Source organism: Triturus cristatus, chromosome 10 (genome assembly GCF_964204655.1).
Source record: "Triturus cristatus chromosome 10, aTriCri1.1, whole genome shotgun sequence".
In the NCBI taxonomy this organism is placed as follows: Eukaryota; Metazoa; Chordata; class Amphibia; order Caudata; family Salamandridae; genus Triturus; species Triturus cristatus.
The window spans coordinates 1,158,901,308-1,158,928,667 of NC_140593.1; the positions used below are offsets into that span (position 1 = coordinate 1,158,901,308).

Consider the following 27,360-nt stretch of genomic DNA (forward strand, 5'->3'; position numbering starts at 1 on the left):
GATGATAGATTCAACCCAGATCTGTGACTGGGGGTGAGTGTCTGAAAAATGTCAGCGCTCCGTCCATCATCTCCTTGTGTTTGTTTTGTTCGCCCTAAGTTGGCAGGGTATGCCCAGACGTGGGTGCCTTACTCACTTTGCCACTGGATTCAAGCTAGCCTGGTTGATGAAGGGTGTTACCCAGAAACCAGTTCCAGGATGCTTGTTTCCGGTTCAGGGAATCCCTGGCTTGGCAGTTCGGGCTGGACTGTTTCCATGAGGCACAGGGTCAAGACTGATTTGCATATAGCTGGGTCTGAACTGAAGTGGCGAAGTGAGCTAAAGAATGATAATGGATTCAACCTAGATCTGTGACTGGGGGTGAGTGTCTGAAACATGTCAGCGCTCCGTCCATCATCTCCTGTTTGCTAGGTAAATGACTTTGCCATATACAAAGCAATAGTTCTAACTTAAAAAAATGTGAGACCTATTGTATTTCTAATGCTTGTTTAAAATCCAAGTGTGTTGGAAACAATGATTTTAATAGGATCAGAACAAATCAATTACTTAGTGGTGCGCAAATGATAAACATTTGCTGAAACCCCATTCCACACATTATCATTTGGGAGCTATATAGTTTTAGCAGTAAAATGTCTGTACAAATAAGTGGCCGTCTCAATGGAGAATGTGCCATCTATAAAAGGGTGAGTTGTGGCGCAGTGGCCAGAATGACTGACTCCGGAGCGAAGGGTTCACAGTTTGATCCCTGGCACCGACGGCAGCTCTGCTCAACACCATGTGACTCTGGGCAATAGCTCACTTAATCTCCCCGAGGGCCCCCCAGCCCCTTGAGACCCATAACCCCTTCACCGCGGGGGTAATTCCCCCGCGGCACGGAGGGGCGGCGGCGCTGTGCTCGTGACTAGCCTAGCTCGTCATGAGGCACAGTGGAGCTGTGCTCATGACGAGCTGGGCTCGTCACAACTCTGCCCACTAATTGATTCTCCTGCACATGCGGGGAATCAATTACGCGTGGGAGTGGCGCGACCGTTATGATGAGCCCAGCTCGTCATGAGCACAGCTCCACTATGCCTCATGACGAGCTGGGCTCGTCATGAGCACACAAGGGGTTAAGGGTGATTAGTTTGCCCTTTACAAATACCGGATTGATTGATAAATGACAGTGGGCTACTGCATCGTGCTTTAATATTATATTTGTGTCAGTGTGATCCTTACCACACCACCGGCTACATACCAGGTCCATACCGCTCTCCAGCTGACGTGGCTCCGTTTCTACAATTGGACCTTGTGTGACGCTTGTATTTTTCACAATATTTATGAGTCTAGTGATGTAACATTGAGGGCAGCGCTCTCACTCTGAGCATTGTCCCAGCAGCACTGCTTGAAGGAAGTTGAGATGTCTTTCTCCCCCTCCTCTCCTTTAATGATGAGCATCAACTGGAGTGTTTTGTCCATGTGGGAAGATTGAACTACATACTTCAAACCTGTTTCCTTTAAGCTCAACACACATTTCTGCTCTTTCTAAGCACTAAAAGTATCTTATGTCATTAATAACTAGAAACTGAGAATGGAGACTGAGACCGAAAGATTTCATCACTGCCAGGGTTTTAAGACTGCAGAAACTATGTCACTCACTTTTTTTAATCACACCAGAAATGGATATAGCTCACTGTAGAGAAAATGTTGGCGCTTTATTTGCACCTGTCAAGACTATTTTTTCATATTTCTTATTTATGTCACTCTCTCCCCTTATGGAGGGAAAAAACAAACATGGCAATATTTTGACTGTCTGGCTTTTATTTAATCAACACCATTACTTTGTAGTCCAAATTTGTAAACATATGGCACAAATCTGGGGTTCCACACTGGCCAAAAGACAGGCATTGTTATTTCAGCTGCCCAGAAGGGAGGGGAGAGAGGAAAAGAAAAAGCAAAGCAGAAGGAGAGAAAAAAACAGGTCCAAACGGAGGGGCGTGAAGGAGAGAAAAAGACAAATGGAAGAGGCGCTACAGGTGAGAAAAGGGAAGAGAAAAAATAGGATAGAAAGATGGATGAGAGATGAGGAGAGAGACAAACATGTGATTGAAAGTGAGAGATTGGGCAAGGGCAGCAGGGGGAGATGAGAGAAGAAGTTATAGTAGTTAAGAGGAAGGAGGCAGACAGGAGGGAGGTGAAAAGAAAGGGAGGGTGAGACAAAAGGAAGATGGAAGGGGTGTACATGGAAGACGGAAGAGAGAGACAAAAGGAGAAGGTAGCCATGCACGGGGAGGACAGATGAAAAGGAGGAGGAATGGAGTAAAAAGATAGAAAAGATGAAAAGATAAGCTTTAGGGATAAAGGGTTCCTCTCGCAGTTATTCTGGACGCGGGTCCTAGTGGGGGGTATTTATTTTTTCTAGATACCCCCTGCAGGAATCTGAGTGAAAGGGAAGTCTCTCAGATGTGGACAGCTCTGTGGTATTCGTGTAGATGTCACACTTTTTGTTCTCACCGTTTCGCCACTTAAACATTTACTGTGACTTTCTGCCCAGTTCTCGCCCACATCCTCTCTTCTTCTCTTTGTTGCTCACCTACTGTGTGACAAGCCCTTATTTAATCAGGCGTGCATGGATGGCCCAGCCTCCGGTGAGGGCACCGGCACATCTGCCCGCCCATCAGTGTTGGCACGGGGAGGGACAGAAGACGAAGGGACTCAGAAGCTGCTGGTCGCCCAGAGAGAGGAGTGTGCCAAGCAAACTTTACCAGAGCAGGTGTGTTGTCTATCTATCTATCTATCTATCTATCTATCTATCTATCTATCTATCTATCTATCTATCTATCTATCTATCTATCTATCTATCTATCTATCTATCTATCTATCTGTCTGTCTGTCTGTCTGTCTGTCTGTCTGTCTGTCTGTCTGTCTGTCTGTCTGTCTGTCTGTCTGTCTGTCTGTCTGTCTGTCTGTCTGTCTGTCTGTCTGTCTGTATCTATCTGTCTGTCTGTCTCTCTGTTGTCTGCCTGCCTGTCTGTCTGTCTGTCTGTCTGTCTGTATGCCTGCCTGCCTGTCTGCCTGTATATCTGTCTGCCTGCTTATCTGAATGTCTGTCTGTCTTAACCTATCTGTCTATTTTGCGTCTCTCTAGCTATCTATCTATCTCTCTGTCTGTCTATCGATGTATCTATCTACGTGCCTCTCTATCTGTCTGTCGGTCTACGGATTGATTTTTATGTTTTAAAGTGGAAATTAGGACAACCTAACTCTTTACCAAAATCTAAGATGCAAGTAACAGACCATCCCAATTACCTTGCAGTTGGGGTGGAATGACAGAATGTTTCATGAATCCACAGCACTGGTGCAAGGAGACAGCGTTCAGCCATTTGAGATTTGATTCCCTGATCCCAGGGGCTGAGATCCGCGCATACATGAGGGTGAGGTCTAGCGGCTGAACAGTGGTCTTTATACTCTAGGCACGCGGCCTCCAATGCCAGTCTTTGGACTTGGCCAAAAATCGTGTGATTGTAGGAGAAGGATTCAGCATCGCTCTGCCTAGAATGAGAGCTGTGATTGCGCAATACAGACATGTGAGCCCACAGTTGATCTGCGCAGTCACTGCTTCCAGGATACATTTCCGCTAGATAAAATCAATACCATTTAAAATGCATTTTCTGGTTTGTTTCAGCTTCTATGCTAGTGTACTCTCTGGCCAGACCTCTAGTGCAGACGGTTTTAGTGCATCTATACAGGAAGCTCCCAGGAAGTGTTAGGTACAGAGGGGAGAGATGTAACACAGAGCCATAGTGATCACAAACCTAATTATGAAGGAACAAAAGCTTACTTGTGATGTACAGCGCCTACAAGGCATCGTTAGGGGTAGGAAGCGCTATATAATACAATTTCACTTCTAGTCAACACAATATTTAACCGTAGAAGCACAGACCAGAGGGACCTGCGTGGACTGTAACCTCATGCTACACACACTTGAGTAGCACCAGTTTTCCGTTCCCAGACATAGGGAGCAGCTCTTTCTCATTGGTTGCCTCAAAGCTTAGGGACATCCTGTAAGCTGATCTGGTACTCAGCAGTAATCCTGACTGAATCCTTCTCTGCAATACACGACCCATCACATCTCCTGGGAAGAATCAAGGGATCAGATGCGGCCAGCAGACCGAACAATTGATATATTATCGGATTTCTCTGAGTCTTGCAGGAAAACTGAAATCGGTCACCAGATTTTTACATTCCAAGTGACTGCAGTTTTTTCTCTGGCCGGGGATATTCTTGACGCAGACTTCTCCAGGTACTAAGATGAACTAACCACTAAAGCAAGAGCCCATATCAAGACACAGCTAAAGTAAAGTAGAGTAAACTAAACATAAAGTAAACATTACTAAACTAAACATTTCTGGCCATAATAGCCCCACACTATTTTTGTTTACATGCAGAATTTGGAAGATACATTTAGAGGTTGATCCCCCTGAACTTCAACCACACATACTTTGAAAAGTTTGTCAAATCTCGATTCGCCACTAAACTTTAACAATTCATGTTTTTAAAGGTTAAACATGCTCAGGGTTATTAAAAAATAATAGAAGGACCATTGTAATCATTTTATACCCACCTTCAAGAAGCAACATAGGTTGTGTGTGTGCGCTCACCAAAATCACAACAGTTTCTTTAAGACAGCGTCAGTGCAGGCAGATCCTGGGTGGGAGGTAGCTTGTGGTGTTGGCTTCCCAGAGAGAACAGGACTCAGAGAAGGCTTGTGACCAAGTCCCCAAAAAGGAATAGTTTTGCAAACCTCCAGAGCCACCTAAGATGTTCAGCGTGGTTCTGAGTAGTAGAAGGCTGGTAAGAGGTGGATAGCTTTTTCCACTACGGAGGCTTCATTGCAACCCTTAGTCTCCAAAGGCAGCCAGAGGGGAAACTTCAGGAGCAGGTGGGATGGGCAGATGCAGCAGGGTAGAAAAGATCTACTTGTCCAAGAGGTGAGAGCCTCAGAAATCTACTTGTCCAATTTATTAAAAAGCAGTGAGGTAACTAATTATGGTGTCATTACATCAGAGCTTTGATAAGGCCACCTCATAATATTTCATGGATTCGGTTTTAGTAAAGCTATTATTTTGCCTCCTCTTTGGATATACCAGGATATGAATATACCTGTGCCCTATTTGTGTCAATTCTTTCAAATTTTGCACTCTCTGCTTATACATGCACAGTTAATCTGTTGGTTTTTTTAGGCCAGCTTTCCCATCACTGAAGGGCTCAAATATGCCAGCAGTATCATTATGTAAAAGTTCTGATGATACCAGATGTGTGGTTGTGCCAGTGCACCAGCTGATCCCTTGCCTTTGTTTCAGATGAAGCACACTGAGAATGTCAATATCTGAATAATTGCATTTTGTAAGTTAGGTTGCACCTGAAAAAAGTGCGTTTGCTCTTGTCAAGGAATTTATGGACTCCGATTTTCAAGTGAGTGAATATACTGCAGAGCGTAGGAGGTTGAAGGCTAGGATTTTATTTGAGTTTGTTTATAACCACAGATGTATACTTTTATGGGTATTCATAACCCTCACTCCTGAGCAGGCAAATGTTAAATCTTTTCCATGGTGGGAAGAAAATATCCCTGAAAGGGTGATGGTGCAGGGGAAGAGGTTTCTACACAGGAAATAATGTTTCCCACAGAGGAAAACATTAAAGCTAAAGTTAGCAAGTTCATTTGCTTGGCAGAGTTTTGCATACCCAGATAGACACATGAATATTTGCTGATGCAAGGACTGAATGCACAGACGTTTGCTAGGATTGCACCTGTAAAATGTGAATGTTGCATGGTTTACAGCTTACCTTGGGTAATATATGAGTTCCTGAAAGTCATAAATCTGCAGCCATCTGAGTTCATAGACCTGCAGGTGCCTCCTTGTTGCTCCTTGCTGCCCCAACCCACTGTAAGAGGAGATTGCGTTGAAACCTCATAGTTTGAAGATTTAGGCTTCTCAGGTTGGCATTGATGCACTGCTTTTTTGCTGCTGTCTCATCATAGTTTCCAGGTGCCTTCAACATGACTACAAGGCTACGGGGACAAAGCAGAAGGGCAAAGACCTCCTTGTAAGGTCTGCCAAGGAACCCTTAACAAGCACAACCCAAGGAAGCAAGACAAACAACTGAGCTGATCTCATTCTAGAGGCGTCATGAGTACTGTACTACAGCAAACTTTTCAGTTTCTTGATACTACAAGGAGACCTATTCAACAGCAGGAAAAACAGCTCCAGAACTAGCATTAAATGCAGCCGAAGTAAACTGCAAAACGTTCATGGCCTTATATTTCAAAACAGCGGTGCATCAGTCCAAACCTGCGAAGCCCACATCTGCACACCATGACAGAGTATGTGATCAATCAGCCAGATCATGTAGACTTTGTTGCACTTTGCCCAATATCTGTTTCATTTGCTCCTACTCGGAACATACCAAATCAGACTACCACAATCCAGGAAAAGACCAAAATCACCTCACAAGTTTAAGGTCCTTAGCATTGACCTGACAGGGTCAGCCAGCTCAGCCAGTAGAAAGAAAAGCAACCAGCCACTGCAAGAAGACTACAAAATCCAAAACTTCTGGCCAAAAACAGTACAATAGAAGCTTGCTATGAACATGCACCCCTACCACCCATACCACCTACTGCTCCAGAACAATAACACAAGCTGTCAGAACCCAGTTCAGAGGAACAGACAAAAAGCGGGAGCTACTGGTTCCAACCGTGTGATTGAGACCTTTAACTATTGCTGTCCCAAGCGCCAGCCTGCCATGGATCTTGAGCGTGACTCTCAGTGGTAGAATGGGTCGGGCAGTCCAAGGCTTCTTGGGGATGGGTAGACACTTGGTGGTAAACACAGGCTCGCAACTCAAAATACATTCAATAACAGCAATTATGCAGACAAATGTCCTCTTTTATGACAAAAGGAGTATTTATATGATCCTGAAGTAAAATACAGAATACAGAACTAACACACGCAGCACCGGGAGTACTGGGCACTAGTGTTTAGTGACAGTCTCCTGACTCTCACTTTCCTCTCACTAGTGGCAGTGGCTATTCCCCATTCACTATAGGCAACATTCAGGTTTGCCTCCTCTAGTAGTCCGAGTATGCGGAGTCTCACTCCGACTGGAAAAGTCAAATGTGGGATAGCTCCAAAGGCTTGAAGCTCCATGTGGGAGACAAGTACCCTGGGGCCCTCTGGCCCTTTGCTCAGTCCTACCCACACCAGCAGGGATTGTCTGACCAGAGTCTCGAAGAGTCTCTCTCTTGCAGACGCGGCAGATACAGCGGTTGCCTCTGTTCAGTTTGACACACACAGCTCTGGATGGGTGTCCTCGGTGCTCCTCTAACACAACAATACGTTTCAGGGTCATACGTAAGAACACCCAGAGAAGGAGTTAAGTTCTCTTACTCCCTCTGAGAGGCAGTGACATGGCAATCGGGGTACTGATGCCCGTCCCTCATAGTATGGCACTATTTGTCGCAGCCTGCATGCCAGGCCGAGTAAATTGCACACACCGAGCATACCTTGCTACGGCCCTTTTCTGGTGGAATACATATTGAGACACAAGGGCTGAAGCTGGCCAGTGCCACTGAGGAGAGAGCGGGAGGTTTGTGTGCATGGGCCGACACTCTATTGACCATATCCATCATGCTCCTGGGGTACAGGTGGATCACAAGCAACGAATGGACTCACGTATGATCACAGCTGGGGATATTACCATAATCATGGAGTAAGCGGTGCAGTGGCTGTATCCTCTCGCCCCAGCTGGACTGAAAGTAGGATCCCTGGTGAGGAGGAATGGCTCTGGAGGTTGGGGTGCCTCAAGGGTGGCTTCTAAGGGCAAAGAAACTGGTTCTGTTGGAACAGGGTGCAGTGAACCGGGTCGTGGGGCATGAAATACACTAGTGGGTGCTCTACCTCTCGACCCCTACGCTGAGAGGTCTGAGAATTACCTAGCTCTAGGTTATGTTGTCAAGGCCTTAAGGCACAGCCTTCCCACATGTTCAACCTGATATCATCCTGTCAACTATCTTTCATGGAGACTCTGGTTGGAGGATCGTCACAGTCTACTACTGAGCCCAATACGATGACTGACACAATGCTGGTCACAATCCTGAAGGCATTGACTGCCATGAGCTCGACAATCACCACATTTGACACCGCAATGATGAAGATGGCTACGGACCCTACATCACTTTGGTCAGATTTTATGAACCTGCACTTTCGATCTTACAAGATTGACAGGCACCTGGACCATTTGGACCACAAGATTATCATGCAACCTGACTGGGGCACGGATATTCCCTGCCTGCAGAAGAAGGTCCGAATGGAACAATATTTGTCTATATGGGATGCCTGAAGTTATGGAGGGGGATGACAATGCTTGGGTTTGTGGGCACCTTCCTACCAGCCTTGTTGCAAGTTAGGATGTATGCCAGACCCTCCAAGTCATCCAATACTTCCAGATCCATAATAGCATGTCTTTTGTGCCACCAACATACAAGGTTTATACTTCACACAGTGAAATTAACCAAGGACCCATATCAGAGAGATGGCTTAGTGATTCATGTGGGGTTGTCTTCTCTCACAACACAATGATTAAAGATAAAACATGTGTGGCTCTTCATCCTCACCAGCACAAAGACAGAATTGAGTTTGGGCTGCTAGATCCAGAGGTGATGATAGTGATGATTCAGGGCTGCCCCACAGAATTTGAAGCCTATACAACCTGGTTAATTATCTGGATGTCATGGATACCACGATGGAGATGGGCCTCTTGATTAACTTGAGAAACCCTCTGCCAGAAGGTCACGTGACCCACCACCGCCCCACTACCACACAGAACACAACCCACCAGGACCACAATCAATGGGTCCCCCATAGGCACTGTGGCAGAATTATCCTCAATAAGGTGCTTTCCGAAGACCGAGACTGGGATAAGTTTAGATCCCCTTTGAAGGAACGGTTGTCCATAGCTGCAGACTCTTGAACCTGTGGTTGCTGGCCTGGTTTGACTTCTCTTCTTTTGATTATCTGCCAGGTTGTTTAGCCTGGGAAATTGGGTTAGGTTTTAAATGTCATACTGACTGTTTTTTTTGTATACCAGCACCTTAATGTTTTCTTCAGTTGGCATGCTGTTTCCTGATCGGTTTGGGGGATTTCCACTGGTATTTTTGTGGGGCGGGGAGGACATGCCCTGTCTCTTGGATACTTGTGGAGCAACTCTAGCCTTTTCTGGTGTGGGTCATGTGATACTGGAGGAACTGGGACACCCCCATGGCATGGAAGTATTTACATATATACACTACCAACACTTCTTGCCCTGATTCATATAGCTGTACTTTGTTCAACCCTGCTCTATTAGGTGCTTTGGGTAACTAGCTCAGTTAGGGATAGCACCCTGGGTTTCAGTGAGAGGGAGATCATTCTGAGGGTTACAGCTAGTATTATTTGGTATGAGGTAGGACAGCCAGGGGTTTGGGCAGTCTCTAGAGCTTGGGAAACTTTATAAACACAATTAAACATCTCCTAAGACGTGGCTTTACACCTTACAACTCACACCTACCTGTGAATAGGCCTCCCCTCAACCCCCTGCTCTCTTCGATCTCTTAAGCCTGATATCCACCTAGGGCCATTATCTTCTGTTGACTTGAGCACAGACCTGTTTTCCCTGAGTCCTTGTGACGATGTCCTCATGCACAAGGCATCCTGATGCGCATTATTTCCATGAATGCTTGTTTCCGGTCCCGGGAGGACCTGGCTTGGCAGTTCAGGCACAGGGTCAAGACTGATTTGCATATGGCTGGGTCTAAACTGGGGTGGCATGGTGAGCAAAAAAATGATGAATTTAACCCACATCTCTTGACTGGGGGGGTGACTATTTGACTTGCTCTGCATTCTGTCCATCATCTGTATGTCTTTTGCTTTCTCACCCCAAGTGCACCCGGTATGCTAAGACATGGGTCCCCGGCTCTCTGTGCCACTGGATTCAAGCTAGCATGGCTGATGAGGGGTGATGCCCTGAAACCGGTCCAAGCATACTTGTTTCTGGTCAAGGGTGGACATGGCTTGGTACTTCCGGCTGTACTGTTCCCATGAGGCACAGGGTCAAGACTGATTTGCATATGGCTGAGTCTAAACTAGGGTGGCATGGTGAGCAAAAGAACAATGGATTTAACTCAGATATCTTGACTGGGGGTAAATGTTTGATGTGCTCTGCATTCCATCTGTCATCTGTGTGTCTTTTGCTTTGATCTTTTATGTTATGTTATAATACACTTATAACGCGCACAGCTACTCAAGAGTGTCCCGGTGCAAGAGATGAGCGTAAGAGTGAGGAACTGAGATTTAACTGGGCGTGTTAAAAAGTATTGTTTTTAGTTGTTTTTTGAAGAGCCTAGGGCCCTGAGTATTCCTCAGTTCCATGGGGAGGGAGATCCATGCCACCGCTGCTTTGACGGAGAGGGAGTGACCCCCCCAAACGCGTTCTGCGAAAACGGGGAACCATGGCCAACCGTTGCGTAGCCGAATGCAGGGATCTGCCAGGAACATAAAAGGAAAAACGCTTCCTAAGGTACATTGGCCCTAATCCATACAAAGCTCTGTGAACCAGAGTGAGGGCTTTAAATTGTACTTTGTGGGCCACTGGAAGCCAATGGAGAGCCCGCAAAGGCTGTCTAACGCTTGATCTTCCTGAGATGTTCAACAGAAGTCTGACAGCTGCATTTTGTATAGTTTGCAATTTTTTGATCATGTAGCCAGGTATGCCAATGTACAAAGCATTGGCATAATCGATACAAGTCAAGATAAGAGCACGGGCCACCATTTCTTTGGCTGGCCTAGGTAGCAAGGGAAAAAAAATTCGGAGTGACTTGAGAGTACCAACTCAAGCCCCCGCAAGCTTCTTAATCTGCACGGAAAACCTAAGATCCTCACCAAACCAGACCCCCAAGTTCTTAGCAGGGTTGCCCACTGAGTCTGGACGGGGATAGTCTAAGGGCCACAAAGTCTCCCTGAAGGCAGGAGGGAAGGATCCATATAGGAGGACCTCCGATTTGTCCTCGTTGCATTGTCCTCGTTGCACTTTAGTTGTGCTCGTGCAAGCCATTTAAAAACCGTAGAAAGACATTTCTGAGCTGTTTCCGCAGACAGGTCATTATCCTTCCAAGTAAAGAGGAGCTGGGTGTCATCAGCATACGCTATGATCTTGGCTCCCAGCTCCTTTGCAAGGTAGATCAAAGGTGTGATATAGATATTAAAAAGCAAAGGTTTCAAAGTAGAGGTCTGCGGTACTCCTGTGGATACTTTCCTTGGTGTAGATGAAAATGGGGGCATCCAGACCTGCTGGGTGCGATCTTCTAAGAAGGATTTAAGCCAATCCCAGCCGAGACTAGTTATTCCAATATTCGAAAGTCGGGCAAGTAGTTGTTGGTGGGGCACCGTATCGAAGGCGGCAGTGAGGTCGAGTAAAATCAGGGCCGCTCTGCCACCTGCGTCCAGGCACTCCCTTATTGCCTCCTACATTTCGACGAGAGCAGTCTCCGTGCTGTAAGTTGCCCTGAGTCCAGATTGAGCAGGATGGAGAGCAACGGATGACTCGAAATAGGCGTCCAGCTGTCTAAAGACAGCTTTTTCGCATACCTTTGCCACCGCAGGTAAAAGGGATATAGGGCGGTAGCTAGCGAGTTTGGTGGGATCTAGGGTGGGCTTCTTCAGAAGTGGCAATAATTTAGCATATTTCCATAATAATGGGACAGTGGCAGTTTGTATGGATAGATTAATAATAGTGTTAATCTCGGGTTAACCACCTCCGCCGCCCCTGCTAATAACCTAGCCGGACAGGCATCTGTTTTCACACAAAAAATTGATAACTCTAGTTCTACTGATTGGAGTTTGTCATTCTGGTGTCCAACAATGTATTACAATTCACTCTATTTTTCAAAATTGGTTTGGGATTTTTATTGTGTTGTGCTTTCACTTTATTAATGTTTGTATGCTACCTAAATCCTTTCCACATTGCCTCTAAGTTACGCGGGACTGCTTTTTGTGCCAAAGCTACCTAGTGTTAAGCACAGGTTAATTTAGTGACTTTTTGTGGTTCACCCTGAAACGTATTGTGGTTGTTGCTCCCTAAAACCGATTGTGGCTGTTGCTTGACCAGGGCTAACACCACAGTCAACCAACAACCCAATTTCTCGTAGCAGCTATTTATGTGACTGTGCCATAGCATAAAAAAACAAACACTTTGGGGAGCATAATTTACATGGATCTCACAACTGACCTACATACCCCTCTTCCCTTTTCCTTTTGAACTGCTATGCTGCAATCCAGAAATACAATGTACATCCACCAGAAGACATATAGGGCTTGACAAGACACAACCACAAAAGAATGATAAGAAGGCTTTTATTGGACTCAGGCCAAATGAGGAACCTTGTTGATGAATTGTACTACAAACACATAGGCTATCTTTAAGACTACTATTTCCAAGTCAGACAACATGATATTGACACTAATCAAACAGAAATACTTATTTAAGATTCAGGTTTCTATTCATTTATATAAAATAATTTGAGGGGCCCTGTAACAATAATAATCTGGCCCCAAAATCCTGTAGATTCTGTTGCCACAGGCAAGAGACATTAAGACGTTTTCCATGCATTTGCCCAAATCTAAAAGCTAAAAGAAAAGTCTTTCATGTCAATATTCAGAAAGTTAACCCTTAGTACAGTAAGAGAAGCAACTGAGTTGTGCTTTAACTTGCAAAAAGCTGCATTTGAAAACTGACAACGTTCTTGGACCGCACATATAATAGACTAAAACAGCTGCCCAGACTCCCTTTACTTAGCAGACTGCTTCATACTTCAGATGTGTTTGCACGCCAGAAGGCCACACTACTCCACAAACCCTCAAACCCTTTTTAAAACCACTTCATATATTTAACAACCACATACTTGGCTTAACAACAAACTTTATCTGCGAGGTGTGCGCGACATATCATTGGTACAACTTATCCATGCACATACTGTACTTTACCACAAATTGGTTTTAAAATTCTCTTTTCACCTTTAGACAGGATCATCTCACTCTTTGCATTATGACTCATGTTTTATGAATATCATAAACTGAATGGAGTATTTCATTCTTGTGTTATGAGATATGCTTTGCTGATTATGAGAAAGGGGGTGTATTGTATGGTGCGGTTGTGTGACCTCACCATGTATATACTTATCAACCTTCTTAGGTCCAATAAGGCTTTGTTTATTAATCCTTAGCTCCACCCAGAGTAGCTGTGGCTCTGAGCAGTCAGGCTTACACAAATGAACAAGAGTAAAGCATTTAAACAGCATCAAAATAATTGAAGAAGAAATAAACAAGAAACTCACTAAATCCAACCCCAATGTATAAAAGTAGAGTAGATTTAAAAATCATTTTTTATATAAAAAGGGTTCTGGAGACACAGAATTTACAAGGCATAGGAAATCAGCACTTTTTACTTAACTGCGAGCAAGCATTAGCAATTTCAAGGAATTAGACATTTAGGGGCCTATTACAAGTCTGGCAGTCCTTGGACCACCAGACTTGTGGAGGCACGGCAGTGGCGTATCCACCCACTGCCACACCAGTGGTCCGACAGCCCGATTATGAGTCGGGAAATCAGACCGCCTGCCCCGCCAGGGAACGGCCGTTCCCTGGCGTAGGAGTGGCGGTGCGGGGCCCAAATATGCTTGGCAGGACTACCATGAAAAACCTGGCAGAGAGGAAACAAAGGGGGGCCTACAGAGCCCCACTGTGCCACAAACATATGTGGATGAACACAGGGGGGCACATCATATGCCTCCCTGTATGCATGCACATAGGTTCCTGCACGGCATGGACTTACAACTCTATGCCATGCAGGAACCTCGTAGTGTGGTCCCATTGTGGTGCCTCTTTTTTAATGGTGGTGCCACCTTTAACAGAAGCACTGCCATGTTCCTTAGTGCTGCATGGTGGGGAGGAGTGGCGATCCAAGGATCTGGGCTACCAACTAGCCCCAGCAGGCTTCTCCTGCTGTTGTGGCCCTGTGCTGCAAACAGGAGGTCAGCCAACTGACCCTTGGAATTTCTTGATTTGGCTGGTCTCAGGAGTTATCTTCTACATGAGTTTCCTTTCCTATCCTTTTCATTTTTACCTCTCCTTTCTTTCGTCAACCACCAGGTACAGCAGGTACAGCAGGTGCAGCTCACGTTGGTGCAGCATCTCTTTGATAGGTCCTTGGTGCTGTAAGGAAGTCTTTCTTCGATGCTCTTCTCCAGTCCAACGACATCTAAGTTCTGGGTGCGAGGGTGCCTTTTTTGTGCCCAGAAAATGCCCTCAGAGGAGGTTGCGGTCATTAGCCAGTCGGCTTCTAGATTACCATCCCTCCTGATGACTACTTCCTGTGAAGTGTGGCATCTAGCTATACTAGAAGTCTCTATTATGTGCACGTTGAACATGGCAGCACCCTTCTCTCAGGTTGCAGAGCGCCCTAGCCTAGCACAGAGTTGTGGCTGCCAAGTGGGTTACATGCCCCTGAAAAAACTGTTTGTCAACTGGATTCCCCTCTCTGACCCTAGTTCCAGCCTGTCTACCTAGAAAATATAGCAGTCCCTCTCCTAAGTGTTAGTCATTTGGCCTTCCAAGGTGGCTTACCCTTTGAAGCTCGCCCTTTGGTCAATCATCTGTGTGGCTTCTGCCAGGGAGAGGTAACAACTCTCCCCATGCAAGATTCTATTGTGTCCTTTCCTGTGACTGTTCAGACATATCTCCAGGGCGGCAGAAAGCTGTGTTGGGGACAGATCTGAACAGAAATAGGAGACTTTGGGCAACAAAGTGGAAACTTTGCAATAGTTGCACCGTGCAACAAGTTACTTTAATTTCGACTTGGGCAAGAAGTAATGAGTTGTTTGATACCTTACAATACCAACTTTAGTAGCCCCAGTCCCAAAATAGCAGGGCTACTGTGGCAGCTGTAACTCTGCACTCTCCAATGTGGCTACTAGACTTTTCCACAGTAAAAATCCAAGTTTTGGATTATTACTGCTGAAACATGTAAAGAGTATAAGTCCACTTTTTAATATACTGCACTGAGCCTTCAGGCGCCATATGCCTACCTTAGGGCAGACTTTTCTATATACTAAAAAGTGAAGATTGTACTTTGCCATTGCTTTAAATGGCAAAGTTAAGTTAGCAGTTTAATACTTCCCTTCCAGCCTGCAATGTCGGACTGGGAGCCATGTTTTACCTTTGTCACACCCAGTGTGGCATTTCTGCAATCCCTGTCATGACCCTCTAACTCACAGGCCCTGGGTTCCATATAGTATAGACTTCCATGTAGGTTAGCTTATGCCAATTGGGTGTAAGCCAATCAAACATATACATGTTAAGGTCAGGGCACTAGCAGTGAGGACTCAGTGCACCCTCAGAGTAAAAAAAAAAACTGTAGCATCTGTCCAAAAAAATGAGGTTGACCAATCAAAAAGAGGCATTTCCTTACACTGATGTTTGAATTGCAATGGATTTAAAAAAACACTAAATACACAATTAAATAATACTCGTACTGAAAGAAATTGCCAGATGAGTGAACCCTGTGCAGCCAGAAGCAGACACATTGGAAAGAGATCTGTGAGGCATGTATCCTGGAAAAAGAACATGGGAGCCCCACAGCTACCACAGCCGGGCAACATCCACATTGAGTGAGGCGTGAAGATATCATCACGCACACAGTACGAATCTCTTCCCCTGAAGTGATCACAGCATGAACCCAAACACAGAGCTGAAGATTAAATAGATTAAAGCATCAGCTGCCAGTGCCCAACTAAAATCATAAAAGTGGCCTACTCTTCACAAGGGAGGAATGAAAGTACAAGAGCAAAGACCAAGTTTAAGAGTAAACAGGGGCTGTCGTCACACAAAGGGAGACCTGGGATGTCACCATGCACTAACCATAAAACTCATGTTATAGCAGCATGAGAACAAGACAGAACTGGAGACCAAATAGAGAATAGCTTATTTGCCAGCAGTAAACAGCCACCAGATGGAGTACCTGGGGATCTCAGATAGCACATAATATCAAACTAATTTAAAGGATTTAATCTAGAAGAACAAATACAGATCTGGAATGTTAGATTCAAAGATCAGCTACTTCACTACATCAACATCTCTGCAATATGTTACATTGGATCTGAAACGGCACACAAGAAAACAGAGCTGGGCATTACAATTCTAATGGCTTGTCAGAGCTTATTGACACAACATGTTTTCAGGCCATCTAGGGAATCACAGAATATACAATTTATCACAATTTATCACAGGGGGAACAAAGAAAAATCTGGGAGCTAAGTTGCTGCAGTTCAGTTGACACAGTTTAAAGCTTCACTCAAGCTGCAATATGTGAAACTTAAGACGCTCACAACAACCAAACGTCACAGAAGATAAATTCTGCTATAAGAACAACAGAACTAAAGTGCTCTACCAGAGTTACACAAAGGGGGTCTTGGGTTCCAACAAAGCACATGCCCTATATATTCATTATAGAGGAGCAATCCAGGATAGAGTGCAAAGACAGAGCTAGAGACCAAGAAGAGGAAATGTGCAGACTTCAATATCCACCGAAAGTGAATCTGGGGATATGTAAGGATCTCACAGCAAGCATACTCATTGAAGAGAGTTAATAACACTGTGAGTCCAAAGACAGCTCAAGACTTGGGCGCCGATCACGATCCTGTAAAAACCGGGTACGAACCGTCGGACGGAGCATATTCTCCGTCCGACGCGTACCCGGTCGGCAAAATATACAAACATGGAATTACGATTCGTACGGGAAAAAGACCGGATACGAGTCGTACGGGCTTTTTTTTTACCGGATCGTGATCGGCACCAAAGTGTTGTCTAGAGTCAGGCATAAATACCCAGCAATAACTACTCAACCAGGGAATCTCAGGGGATTGCGGAGAGCAGAGAATGTAGTGGGAGCAAAGCCAGAGCAGAAATAGAGTCAGTAGGCAATATACCTCAACATAATATTTCCACCCAAGGTAAAATAATATTGCTTGGGAAGTAAATCTCATGAAAGTGAAGGGGAGGAGGTAGATCAAGGAATGACCAGCCTTGAAAGTTTGCGAACACACTCAAACATATCAGTCTCACAGACTTTTTCGGTCCTAGGTATGGTCAGAGATGTACGCCAGGCAACATCTATCGAGTGGGAAGGGGAATGGAACACCTCCAAACTTTTGAGGTGTATAAAGAAAGAGATTTTCCATAAGGAATAGCATTTTGACTGTGGAGACAACAATTGGGGTGGGATTACTCTTTTAGCTCCACAAGCACTTCAGGTATTTGAGTATAATCAAGGACCATTCTGGGACAATTCCTAAATACCTATAAATTGTTAGCTATTACAACTGTGTACATATTTCCATTTTGGAAACCCTATTGTCAATGCAAGCTAAGTTTGCATCCTACCATATTGCCTTAAGTACTTTGCTTCTTATATACAACTGGGAACAACAGAGGAGTCTTAACTATTATGTGACATTGTAAACTGGCAGTCCATGCATTTGTACATCAGGAGATTTGACTGACCCTAATCGTCCAGTAGACAATATTGAAATAACAACTTCTTGTCCTTGACCACAACCAATATCAAAGAGGCTATTTCCTTTGGACTAACTTGTATAGAAAGTACTAACTGCTAATCACATCCACTCGTATTGGCTTTAACCATACACTCTCTAAACCACTTCATATGCGCCATCTACACATGGGAAATATAATAGTAAGCCCAAGGTCATAATAATAAAATATTGAAAACAGATCTATTTATTGTTGTGTCAAAAAGAAATACAAGAAGAAATGCACATTATTACTAAAGTTAAAGCCATTTTAAAACCACATTAAAAAGACTTTGTTTGTTGTAACACTTAATCAAAGAACAAGACAAACTATTGCACATATATGGTTGGTAATGTTCCTCTGTAATATGACCAACCAAGTCAATTCCTAGCCCTGAATCGCAATAAAAAATCTATACGATCTAACATAGAGAGTACATATAAAAGACAGTACACTTTGTCATTGGGAAAGTACACATCCGTGATAAAACAATGTAAAGCACTAGAACCCGATACCGCAGAGCTAATTAGTAATCTGTGGTTCCAGCCTTATGACGGATTGTGTCATGGAGCGTCGACGCGTTTCGATGGAAAAGTATTATTGCACCATCTTTTTCAAGACTGTATCTGTAACTCTCTTGGTCAAATGATTTTTTGAAGAAAACTAAAATAGAAATACCTATATGTTAACGTACATATATTTATCTGCCTATCAACAACTGTATTTTAATTAATTCAAATCACAAGACATCATAGTATATATACATAAGCATGTATCTCATGGTACTATCAGCGCATTTTAAAATTGTCCGCAATCCTATATTTTGAAAAGAATTTTCAATAAAAAAAAACAGAAGAACTCGTATTGATAAGACATTAGATACATAACTCCTAATTCTGGTACTCGCCATCCCTTTGGGCTTCACATTATAGTTCCCTTCTATGTCCATACACTCTCACACCAGACACTTAACACACACCCCCAATTTTGAGATACTCACTCACTCCAGGCAAGGACACTTTTGTCCCGATATAACTATTCTAAGGGGACAGTTATTCTGTTGCTTTTCTCACCTTGTAGTTACTGATTAAAAGAAGGGAAAAACCTTTCCTTGAGGCATATTATCAAGATAGGCGATAAAATTATCGCTGCTTTAGCGGCAGAAAACTGCTGCTAAAATGGCGATAATGGGCTTGATAATACAATCTATGGAATTCCAATTGACGCCCATGTTAGATGTCCTTCACATCTAACATGGGCTTCAATTGGAATTCCATAGAGCATATTATCAAGCCAGACAAAAAGAAGACATCCTACGTTTTCAAGAGACCTAGGCCAACGGAACTGCCATGCTCCCAAGCTATTATGAATTCCATACTTCAGCAATAAAACATGACCTCTTTGGCCAAACATCTTGAGGACTCTCCATTTTCGTAAAGCACGACTGGAAAGTAGAGGCCACTGTAATATTTACCAATTCACATACACAGTCCAAGCTTTTCTTATCAAAGGTCTAAAATGTGACCTCCACTTTGCCTGCTGTTAATCAACTGTTATGTTCACCCTGCATAGCACCAGAAAAATCGGGCCATAAATTCTCTAATAACCACAAATGAAGAGCTGCTATAAATACAACTCTCACATGCCAATTATGGCCAGAGGCTTCAATACCAGGGACCTGGACAGTCACAGTAAATTAACCAGACCAATCCCAGATGCTGTATCATTTAGGAGCCTCATTAAAAATCATAGGTTAGTCTCTGCAAAATCCCTAAAACACGCTAATGACCTGCAATTCCAAATTCCTCCTACCTTTAGGAACATATCCACTATGGATTATATTTTCATCATTGAACCGTTAACACCCACTCCCGGCTCCTTCCAAGTAGATGACAGAAGCGAAAGGGACCAGAGAACTCTGCACTCAACCCTGCAATTAGACATCAAGGTCTCACTTCAGCTACTTCAACTTGGGGAACCAACAGGGGAAGAACGTCAAAAGGTGCTCCTCAGAATCAAATGTAAAGACAAATAAAGAGGCAGACGTTAAGTCACCCAGCACACTGACATCTTTGGCACGCTGGGAGGAACTTGTTGCAGACCTTCGTACCGTCCTGGAGGTGGACTCCACTTGCCCAACCGCCCTCCAAACCAAAATCACAAACAAGGAACTGGCCACAACCAAGCACAACCTCCAAAGGGCAAAAACAGCCAAAGGACAAGGTGACCATACATAAAATGAGGCGAGACTGTGCCCCGGGACCCAAGGGACTCCCGCCTCAGTCTTCAAAACTGCACAAGTCTTTTGGGCAGATACACTCACTCTGCTTTTCTAGTGCGCCTTTGCCACTGAGAGGGTCAATTCTCTTCTTGATTCACAAAAACGGAGATCTCTCAAACCTTGGAAACTACCAGCTTATCACCCTTCTAGACGTATAAGACAAAGAATACACACGCATCTTGTCTGGAGGCCTGGGCAACAGAAAAAAGCAACCCTCCATGTTTCCAATCCGGCTTGAGGCCAGAAAGTTCCACGATGGACAACGTGATAACACTAGCATGCCTGTTTTATCGAGCCACATGGAGCAAACAACCACCATTGTTCTGCTGCTTCGTTGACTACAGTGTAGCCTTTGACAGGATGGGCCAGGGTAAGCTGTGTGAAAAAACTAGCAGCATGGGGGGTCCTCCCTCTGCTCATCAAAGCTATAATATCTTTATACATGGGGACTTGGGTCCGGATAAAAACAGGCCCCACCACAGCAACTGCAAAGGTCCCTACCAACAATGGATTCAAACAGGGTTGTGATTTGGTCCCCTCCTGCTCAATCTTTACACGGCCAACCTGGGCAAAGCAATAGAAGGTGCCAGTCTAGTTACAACAAGGCTGGGAAGGGTGCACCTCCCAATTCTGCAGTGCACAGTTGATATCGCGATCCTGGACCAAACAAAAATAGGTCTACAGAGATCCCTTTATGCACTTCATAGGTTCAACAAGGCCAAAAAACTTCAGATGAACCAGGAAAGACCAGAATTGTCATATTTGAAAAATACCCCCATAAGAAATAGGCACATGGGTGGCTCATGGATCTACAAATAACAACACCTGCAAACCACAACTATCTGGGGGTACAATTTACCGAAGGGGCCAAACCTACAGCCCATCTAAAGCATCTTAAGACCAAGGGGTGGGAGTCATTCACAGACTGAAGCAAAGCCCAACAGCTGAACCAATACTAAAAGTCCTGAGAATAAAACTGATTCCAGCTAAATTACGGCCATTTAACCTTTCCTGGCACACTAGAAATGCAACTTCAGAACACTCACATTTCAGCATACAAAAAAATCTTTTATGTACCCCACCAAGCCAGAAGAGCGAGGCTGAGACTGGAGCTGGGCCTTGGGAGAATGGACCTCGTTTGTCAAGGTGATCTATTAAAATACTATATCAGGACCCGTCAGGCCCCGTGACCACACAGATAGCACAACTCAAAATAATCTTTGAGGTAGGGGACTCCCCATGGCAAGCGTATTTAGCAGAGGCAATCAGTAGCTTGAAAATCTCCTTTGAACTGGGCTTCGAAAGTCTCCGTGGCTGCCCCACGTTTCCCTGGAAACACACTAGGGAAAGCTCAGCCCTACTATCATCAAGCCCTCACAGCCCATGCATGCAGGAAAAAGATATACATGTGGCTTCTCGCCCTGCCAATCACGGACTTCAATGCCTATTGGGCAAGGCAGGATGAGGCAATATCCTGCTGACTTTGTAACTACCGCAAGGAATCCTGGTCCCACCTATTGTACTGTTGCACCAAAGTCTCCAGTGACTGTCACTGTCTGTTAGTCTCCTTATTCTGGGCCAATGGAATAAGAGCTTGTAGAAAAGCTTCAGACCTATGTTTCGCCAATAACACTCCACCCACCTTAGCAAGGCTGTGGAAAGTCACTGACTTTATTCGATCAGCACTTCTAAATGTCACACCTGGGTGACATTAGCCCAGTCTCAATGCAAATCATTCACTTTCTCTGTTCTTCAAGGGTCTAGAGCCCCAACCTGCTCTTTTGCCCCCCTCCAAATCCCCCCTTCTCTTGCACCGGCACTTTTCTGAAAAATAAATGCAAGCCGCATGTCTTAAAGAACATATGCAAAGATAGTTTTGCCCCTGCGGCTAGTCGTGTCGTGCCATGAGCACTCTGCACTTTCTTTTTTTCTGCCTCAACTATTAGTGGTATTTCTTTTATCTAATCGCATTCTCTCATAAGTTGTCTGTCAAGAAAAGTTAATATACATGCTGCTTGATCACGATGCTATCTATTCCTTCTAAGAATTTTAATGTAGTTTGCAATGTCATTTTTCCTAAGAGGCCTTTTAATATGGTTTTTAAATGTGTTTATACTTTTACTCAGGAAACGCGGTGTTTGTTGCTTTCATGTATTGATTTTAAGTAATCGATCATGAATAAAACTCATTCATTCATTCGGCTTTCGTCTCTGTATTGCAATGGGCTGTTCGTGCACGTGTGCCTATTTTGCCTATATTTTTTTTGAACGTATAGTTTTGTAGAATAAGAAAATATAAAGGGACAGGACAAAGACCCAAACAGCTGGGTCCAACTTTATAATTCACAGTTTTGAAACCTATAACACCAGAGTTGTCTTTTATTGTGCCAGGTCAAAAGACATCAAGAAGGTTCTGACACTTCCCATTATCACCATGGAGGCCAAGATCCGGTTGTGGCTTGTAATGGCTTTGATGTCAATTTCAGCTTATCCAAGCACAGACTGCTGCAGCTGTTTGCAGCGCCACCCACAGATGGCCTTCTGCTACTCAGGTTTTGGTAAGTATTGTTGAATTTGAATGTCTGATACTGGTTCAGTTTTCTCTGACTGTTTGAGTCTTTTACCTGGACATCAGTTGAAAGATTGTGCTCCAATGAGATTCTCTACACCTGGGGAATGCTGTGGGAACAAACAGCAGGCATATGTAATGGGGTCAACTACAGGAATGGGTTCAAAAATGTTCTGCATCTCCACAAACACTCTGTGCTTCTCTTGAAGATGTAATGTCTGGTGAGCGGCATCTTTAAAATTTGCCACCTTAGGTTAGTAAGTGGTCCAAGGTTTGGCTGTGCCCACTATTGTTGGAAGTTTGTTGTTTACACTTCACAAAAGCCTGGTTAGATTGGGATTTTCGAAATATACATCACACACTACAACTTGGTAATGATCCATGTATACTGAAGGACATTAGGCTGGTGGGGAGATAGTGTCCTGTGCCATTAGGGGCATTTCTGAGTGGTCACATAATGCTGTAACAAAGAACACCAAAAGTACATCCAGATACATCCTGGGCAGTTCTGAGTTTGTGATTATTGTACAGTACCAGGTGATGTCTCGATGCACTTCGGACAAGGGGGACTCCATGTACTTCTACCTGTGCGTAAGGATGCCGAAAGGTGTCCCAGAGACAAAAGAGTGTTCTTTGGTGTCTGTAGCAGGGAAGTAGAACTTTTAATGAGGGAGGAAGGTTTGTTTAATTTTCATCACTATCTCTGCAAGGAGGAAATTCTGTTCTCCATTTACTGGGGAGACACACAGATACATCTTGGAACACAAGCATCTCCCATCATACTCCACTCCAATCTATTCCAGTTGATGGCGTCATTCTGTGAAGCACAGATGAGGAGTTTAGTGGGTCCAGTGCATCCTCACTGCAACAAGAGATGCATCAGCTGTTCAGCATGAATCAAATACCAAAGGACACTTGTACTCAGATTGAAACCGCAGTGCAAACATTTTCAGAGTTTTAGAAAGTGTTAGTTATGTAGTTTTATGTATTTAGGTTGTTTTAAATATCAGATTGGTCACATAAAAGTGTGTATTAAATTATACAAGTGGAATAGTTGAAGGCTGGGTAACCATCTTTCTCCTTTCGAGCTCTTCAGAGGAAAGGATGACTATCCTGACAGCCATCTTTGATTAGAAACTTGGAAACAGGGAGATAACTTCTGATTGTTGCAAGCAGACCAAAAGGCATTAAAAACTCCTTAAGCAAGATGGAAGTATATTTTTAGCAAGAGAGAATAAAGACTTGCATGCAGACACAGCACTGAACTAGACCAAGAGCATGGCAGAACAGGGCTGAGCAAACTATGAAAACAGAATCCAACAGGGAAAGCCAGAAAATTAGGAAAAAACGCAAAAGACAAAAATCTCAGTTAAGGGGCAATTAACATGTATTTCTATATGTATTTGCCCTTTCTGTTGTGCAAACCTAGTCAAAAAGCAGTGGAGTGTACAGGCTCAAAGATGAGCATAATGTCAGCAAGTGATAGGAGGGGTTAGTGGTTTGTGAACTGTTAGTGCATTGTGAGGTAGTGATGTGATGTAGTCTTCAACTCTTTCTTATATTGGAGCTGTGGGGTGGTCCTGATTAATACGTTCCAGATATGGGGTGCAAAGATGGAAAAGGCCTGCTGCCCTGTGTTCCCTCTACCATCTGCGCTTTGATGCCGGCTAAGTCCTTGCCTTTGTGATGTCCACAGGGAGCCTGGAAGCACCCAGCAAGAGAAAAAGGGAAGGGAAAAACAGACACTAGCACTCTTTGAGAGGACAGCCATTAACCTCCCAAACCAAATGCTAATGCCCACATGACATTGTAATTTTATGGCAAGACCGGAGGCTCATATTATACTTCTCTTCATTTGTTTTATTTTAGTAACAGGAGTCAAGAAGCAAAAGAAAACTACATTTCCCATAAGGCTCAAGGGCTACAAGCCAATAGGAGAATAACAGTAGTACATCATTAAAACCAATCAAAGATAAGGAACCTCTATAACACCTATCTTTACTGCAATCAGCCCTCTTTTCTGGCTATTCACAGTCAAGTAATTTTTTCCTTAGCTCTGAATATTTTAAACTTAATACATGTAATATAGTTTTTATTTTACTGAATTTCACAACAAGTGAACTTTTGGTTTTAAATATAATAGATTGTTACTTAATGTTATTGCGACACAGTTGTGTTTTGTGACAATAGGTTTTTCCTTACAGGCTACCATTATTCATTCACTGACAACCCAAGTCCTCTAACAATAAAGGGTCTCTCTCTCTCTCTTTCTCAGAGGCTGACCGCCATCAGATGCGACTTCCCTCCTGGGTACGGCTTCAGTTTAACATTGCTCCACTCCTTGCGGGCAGAGGTTCTCTTGCTAACCGGTTCCCTTCTTGACCACGCGGTCTCTTCTCTTGGTTTCCCATTGATGTTGTGGTTGACTCCTCTTCAGGGCACTGCCTGTGCCCAGTCTCCGCCTGCTTCTACCTCACCAATGTGGGTCAACGTATTTTTTTTGGAAGCAGCCTCATCATAGAGGGCACGGTTATCTCTGTTGACTGACCCTTTTAACAGATATCAACCATTTAACCCTTTCAATACTAATTTAAGGAGTCTTTCACAATTGTTTTGTTTATTATTGGAATACTTTCCTCCAAATTTCTAAATTCTTATAAATATTTCACATTGTCAATTATTGAATTATTTCATATTTATTTTTACATTAGATTATTTAACATGAATTAGGAATCTCCCTCAGTTTTTTCGATGATGATGAAGGTGAGGACTTTTGTAGTAATTTAAATTCTTTTATTCAGTCATCAGTCTACAAGCAGTGCCCTACTCTGTGAAAAAGATTTCAACAAATATAGAAAATACTATGAAAAATATAATGGCCCAAAAATATTTGACCTATGCTGTGGGGAATTTCAGAAATCGCAAGGCACAAAATTTGTCTGTAAAAATATTTACAGTTAAAAATAATTAATCTACTTCTAATAACGATGATGTGCTGATAAAAAACGTATCTACTAATGATGAGAAATTGGTTGGTGAGTGCTCTTCAGACATGAACATGGACAGTGACCCTCCAGAGCATCCTTTGAAGGATGGGAATCTAACATTTAACAAGCAAAACTTTCCTCAACCGTAAAACAAGATATTCTTGATATAGATGATGACAATTATTTCCAGGACACTAACAATGGCACTAACAAAGTTAATGACTCAGATTTCTGTGTCAGATCTGAAGGTAAGAAACAAAAATTGTCTTGTGGTGGCAACCAATGTTTGAACTCAAGCTAACTCACCATTTTGATCAGAATCATGCTATATAAAATATTTCACTGCATCTCTAGTAAAAACAAATCTAAAGATTTCCCTTCAATCAGGCAGATGTTGAAGTCCGACTCAATTACTGCTGTTCACTCTGTTTGGGGCTTTCCTGCATGTCTGCTGCACATACTTCAAGTTGTACAGAATTCTATTTGACATCACCAGGTGAAAACCTGATTAATTTCTGGAAGACGCGTTTCCAAATCAGCCTTCAATACATGCATGTTTGTAACTGGAGTAAATGCTGGGTGGAGAGCATATATGGACATGTTTGCAGTGTTATATGGTAGTTGCAAGATCGCAGGAAAACATCAACCAATGGATTAAGGGGCACTGCCAGACGTGATAAAGAGATATGACTGAGGCCATACAAGTTTCCCGTGGTAGGGTGGATTAATCCCCCAGTTTTCTACTGTTAGACCTGTCAGTCCTAGGGTAGTCTTCCCCCAAACATTTTGCCTTCCTCCCCTTATTTTTACTGATCTTGTGTTTGCTGGTCTTAGGACTCGCTGTACTTTCTATTGGTGATCAGTGCTAAAGTGCATGGGCTCACTCCTTAAAACCTGGTAACATTGGTTTATCCCCCAATGGCATATTTAATTTACTTGTAAATCCTTTGTAAACTGGTACTACATCTACCCAGGGCCTGTACATTAAATGTTACTAGTTGACCTACGGCACTGATTGTGCAACCCATGTAAGTGGCAATTTAAACTTGTCTATTGTCTCAGTTCTGCCATTGCAGCATGTGTGTGCAATTTTTAACTGGCATTTTGACCTGGCAAAAAACCTTTTGCCAAGTCCAAACCTCCTTTTTAAAAACATTTAATTCACCATAGGGTATGCCATGGTGAGCCCTTAAGGCAGGATGCAGTTAAAAAGTTGGACATATGCTTTTATGTTCCATCTCTAGATAGTGAAAAACTCTTACATTTGTTTTTCACTATTGCAAGGCCTACCACTCCCACAGGCGAACATTGGAACTTCCAAATGGGAACAGGTGACCTGTAAATGTCTGGTGTCTTTGGAATTGTAATGAAAACTCCTCTGTTATGGTAAATCTGGATTTTAAATTACAGTGGCTCTTTTAGAAAGTTGAAATTTTCCTGCCTTAGCCATTTAGTGCATGTAGGCTGTCTCTATGCCACATGACTGGGTGTAGCTGGGCTTTGTGTATTCCTTCTAGCCAACCACACACAATAGAGAGCTTGGGTGTGTCTGGATGGGCCATTACTGGAATGATGGAAGGGTTGAGTTGGACACAGTCCGACTTACTCTTGAAATGGCTGTGTCCTACCGCCACACAAAGGGCTGCACACCCCTGTGCTTAGTCTGGAGCCAGGGTAAGGAAGGCAGGAAGCTTGTGTACTTCAAACTGAATTTCTAGAACCTTCTTGGAAGTGGGCTTGAAGGTGCTCTGCTAACCCATCTGTGGATCCAGTAGAGCTGATGCATCTCCTCTGCTCCATGGGCAAACCATTAACTCTGCTGGAAGGGTGCTACCGATGGAAAGACTTCGCATTGACCTTGCAGTACAAC

The 27,360-nt window shown here is 43.7% G+C and overlaps 1 protein-coding gene across 1 annotated transcript in view; it reads left to right on the forward strand.

Annotated features, from left to right (window-relative positions):
- Window positions 1-2,671: 2,671 nt before the first annotated feature.
- The window catches only part of LOC146796818 (metalloproteinase inhibitor 1-like), a 173,443-nt gene continuing 148,754 nt past the window's right edge, over window positions 2,672-27,360 (forward strand). The window contains exons 1-2 of the mRNA XM_085629543.1: window positions 2,672-2,749; window positions 22,326-22,492. Of these exons, the coding sequence (XP_085485669.1) occupies window positions 22,369-22,492 (124 nt within the window). The 5' untranslated portion in view covers window positions 2,672-2,749; window positions 22,326-22,368. The remainder of the gene's footprint in view (window positions 2,750-22,325; window positions 22,493-27,360) is intronic.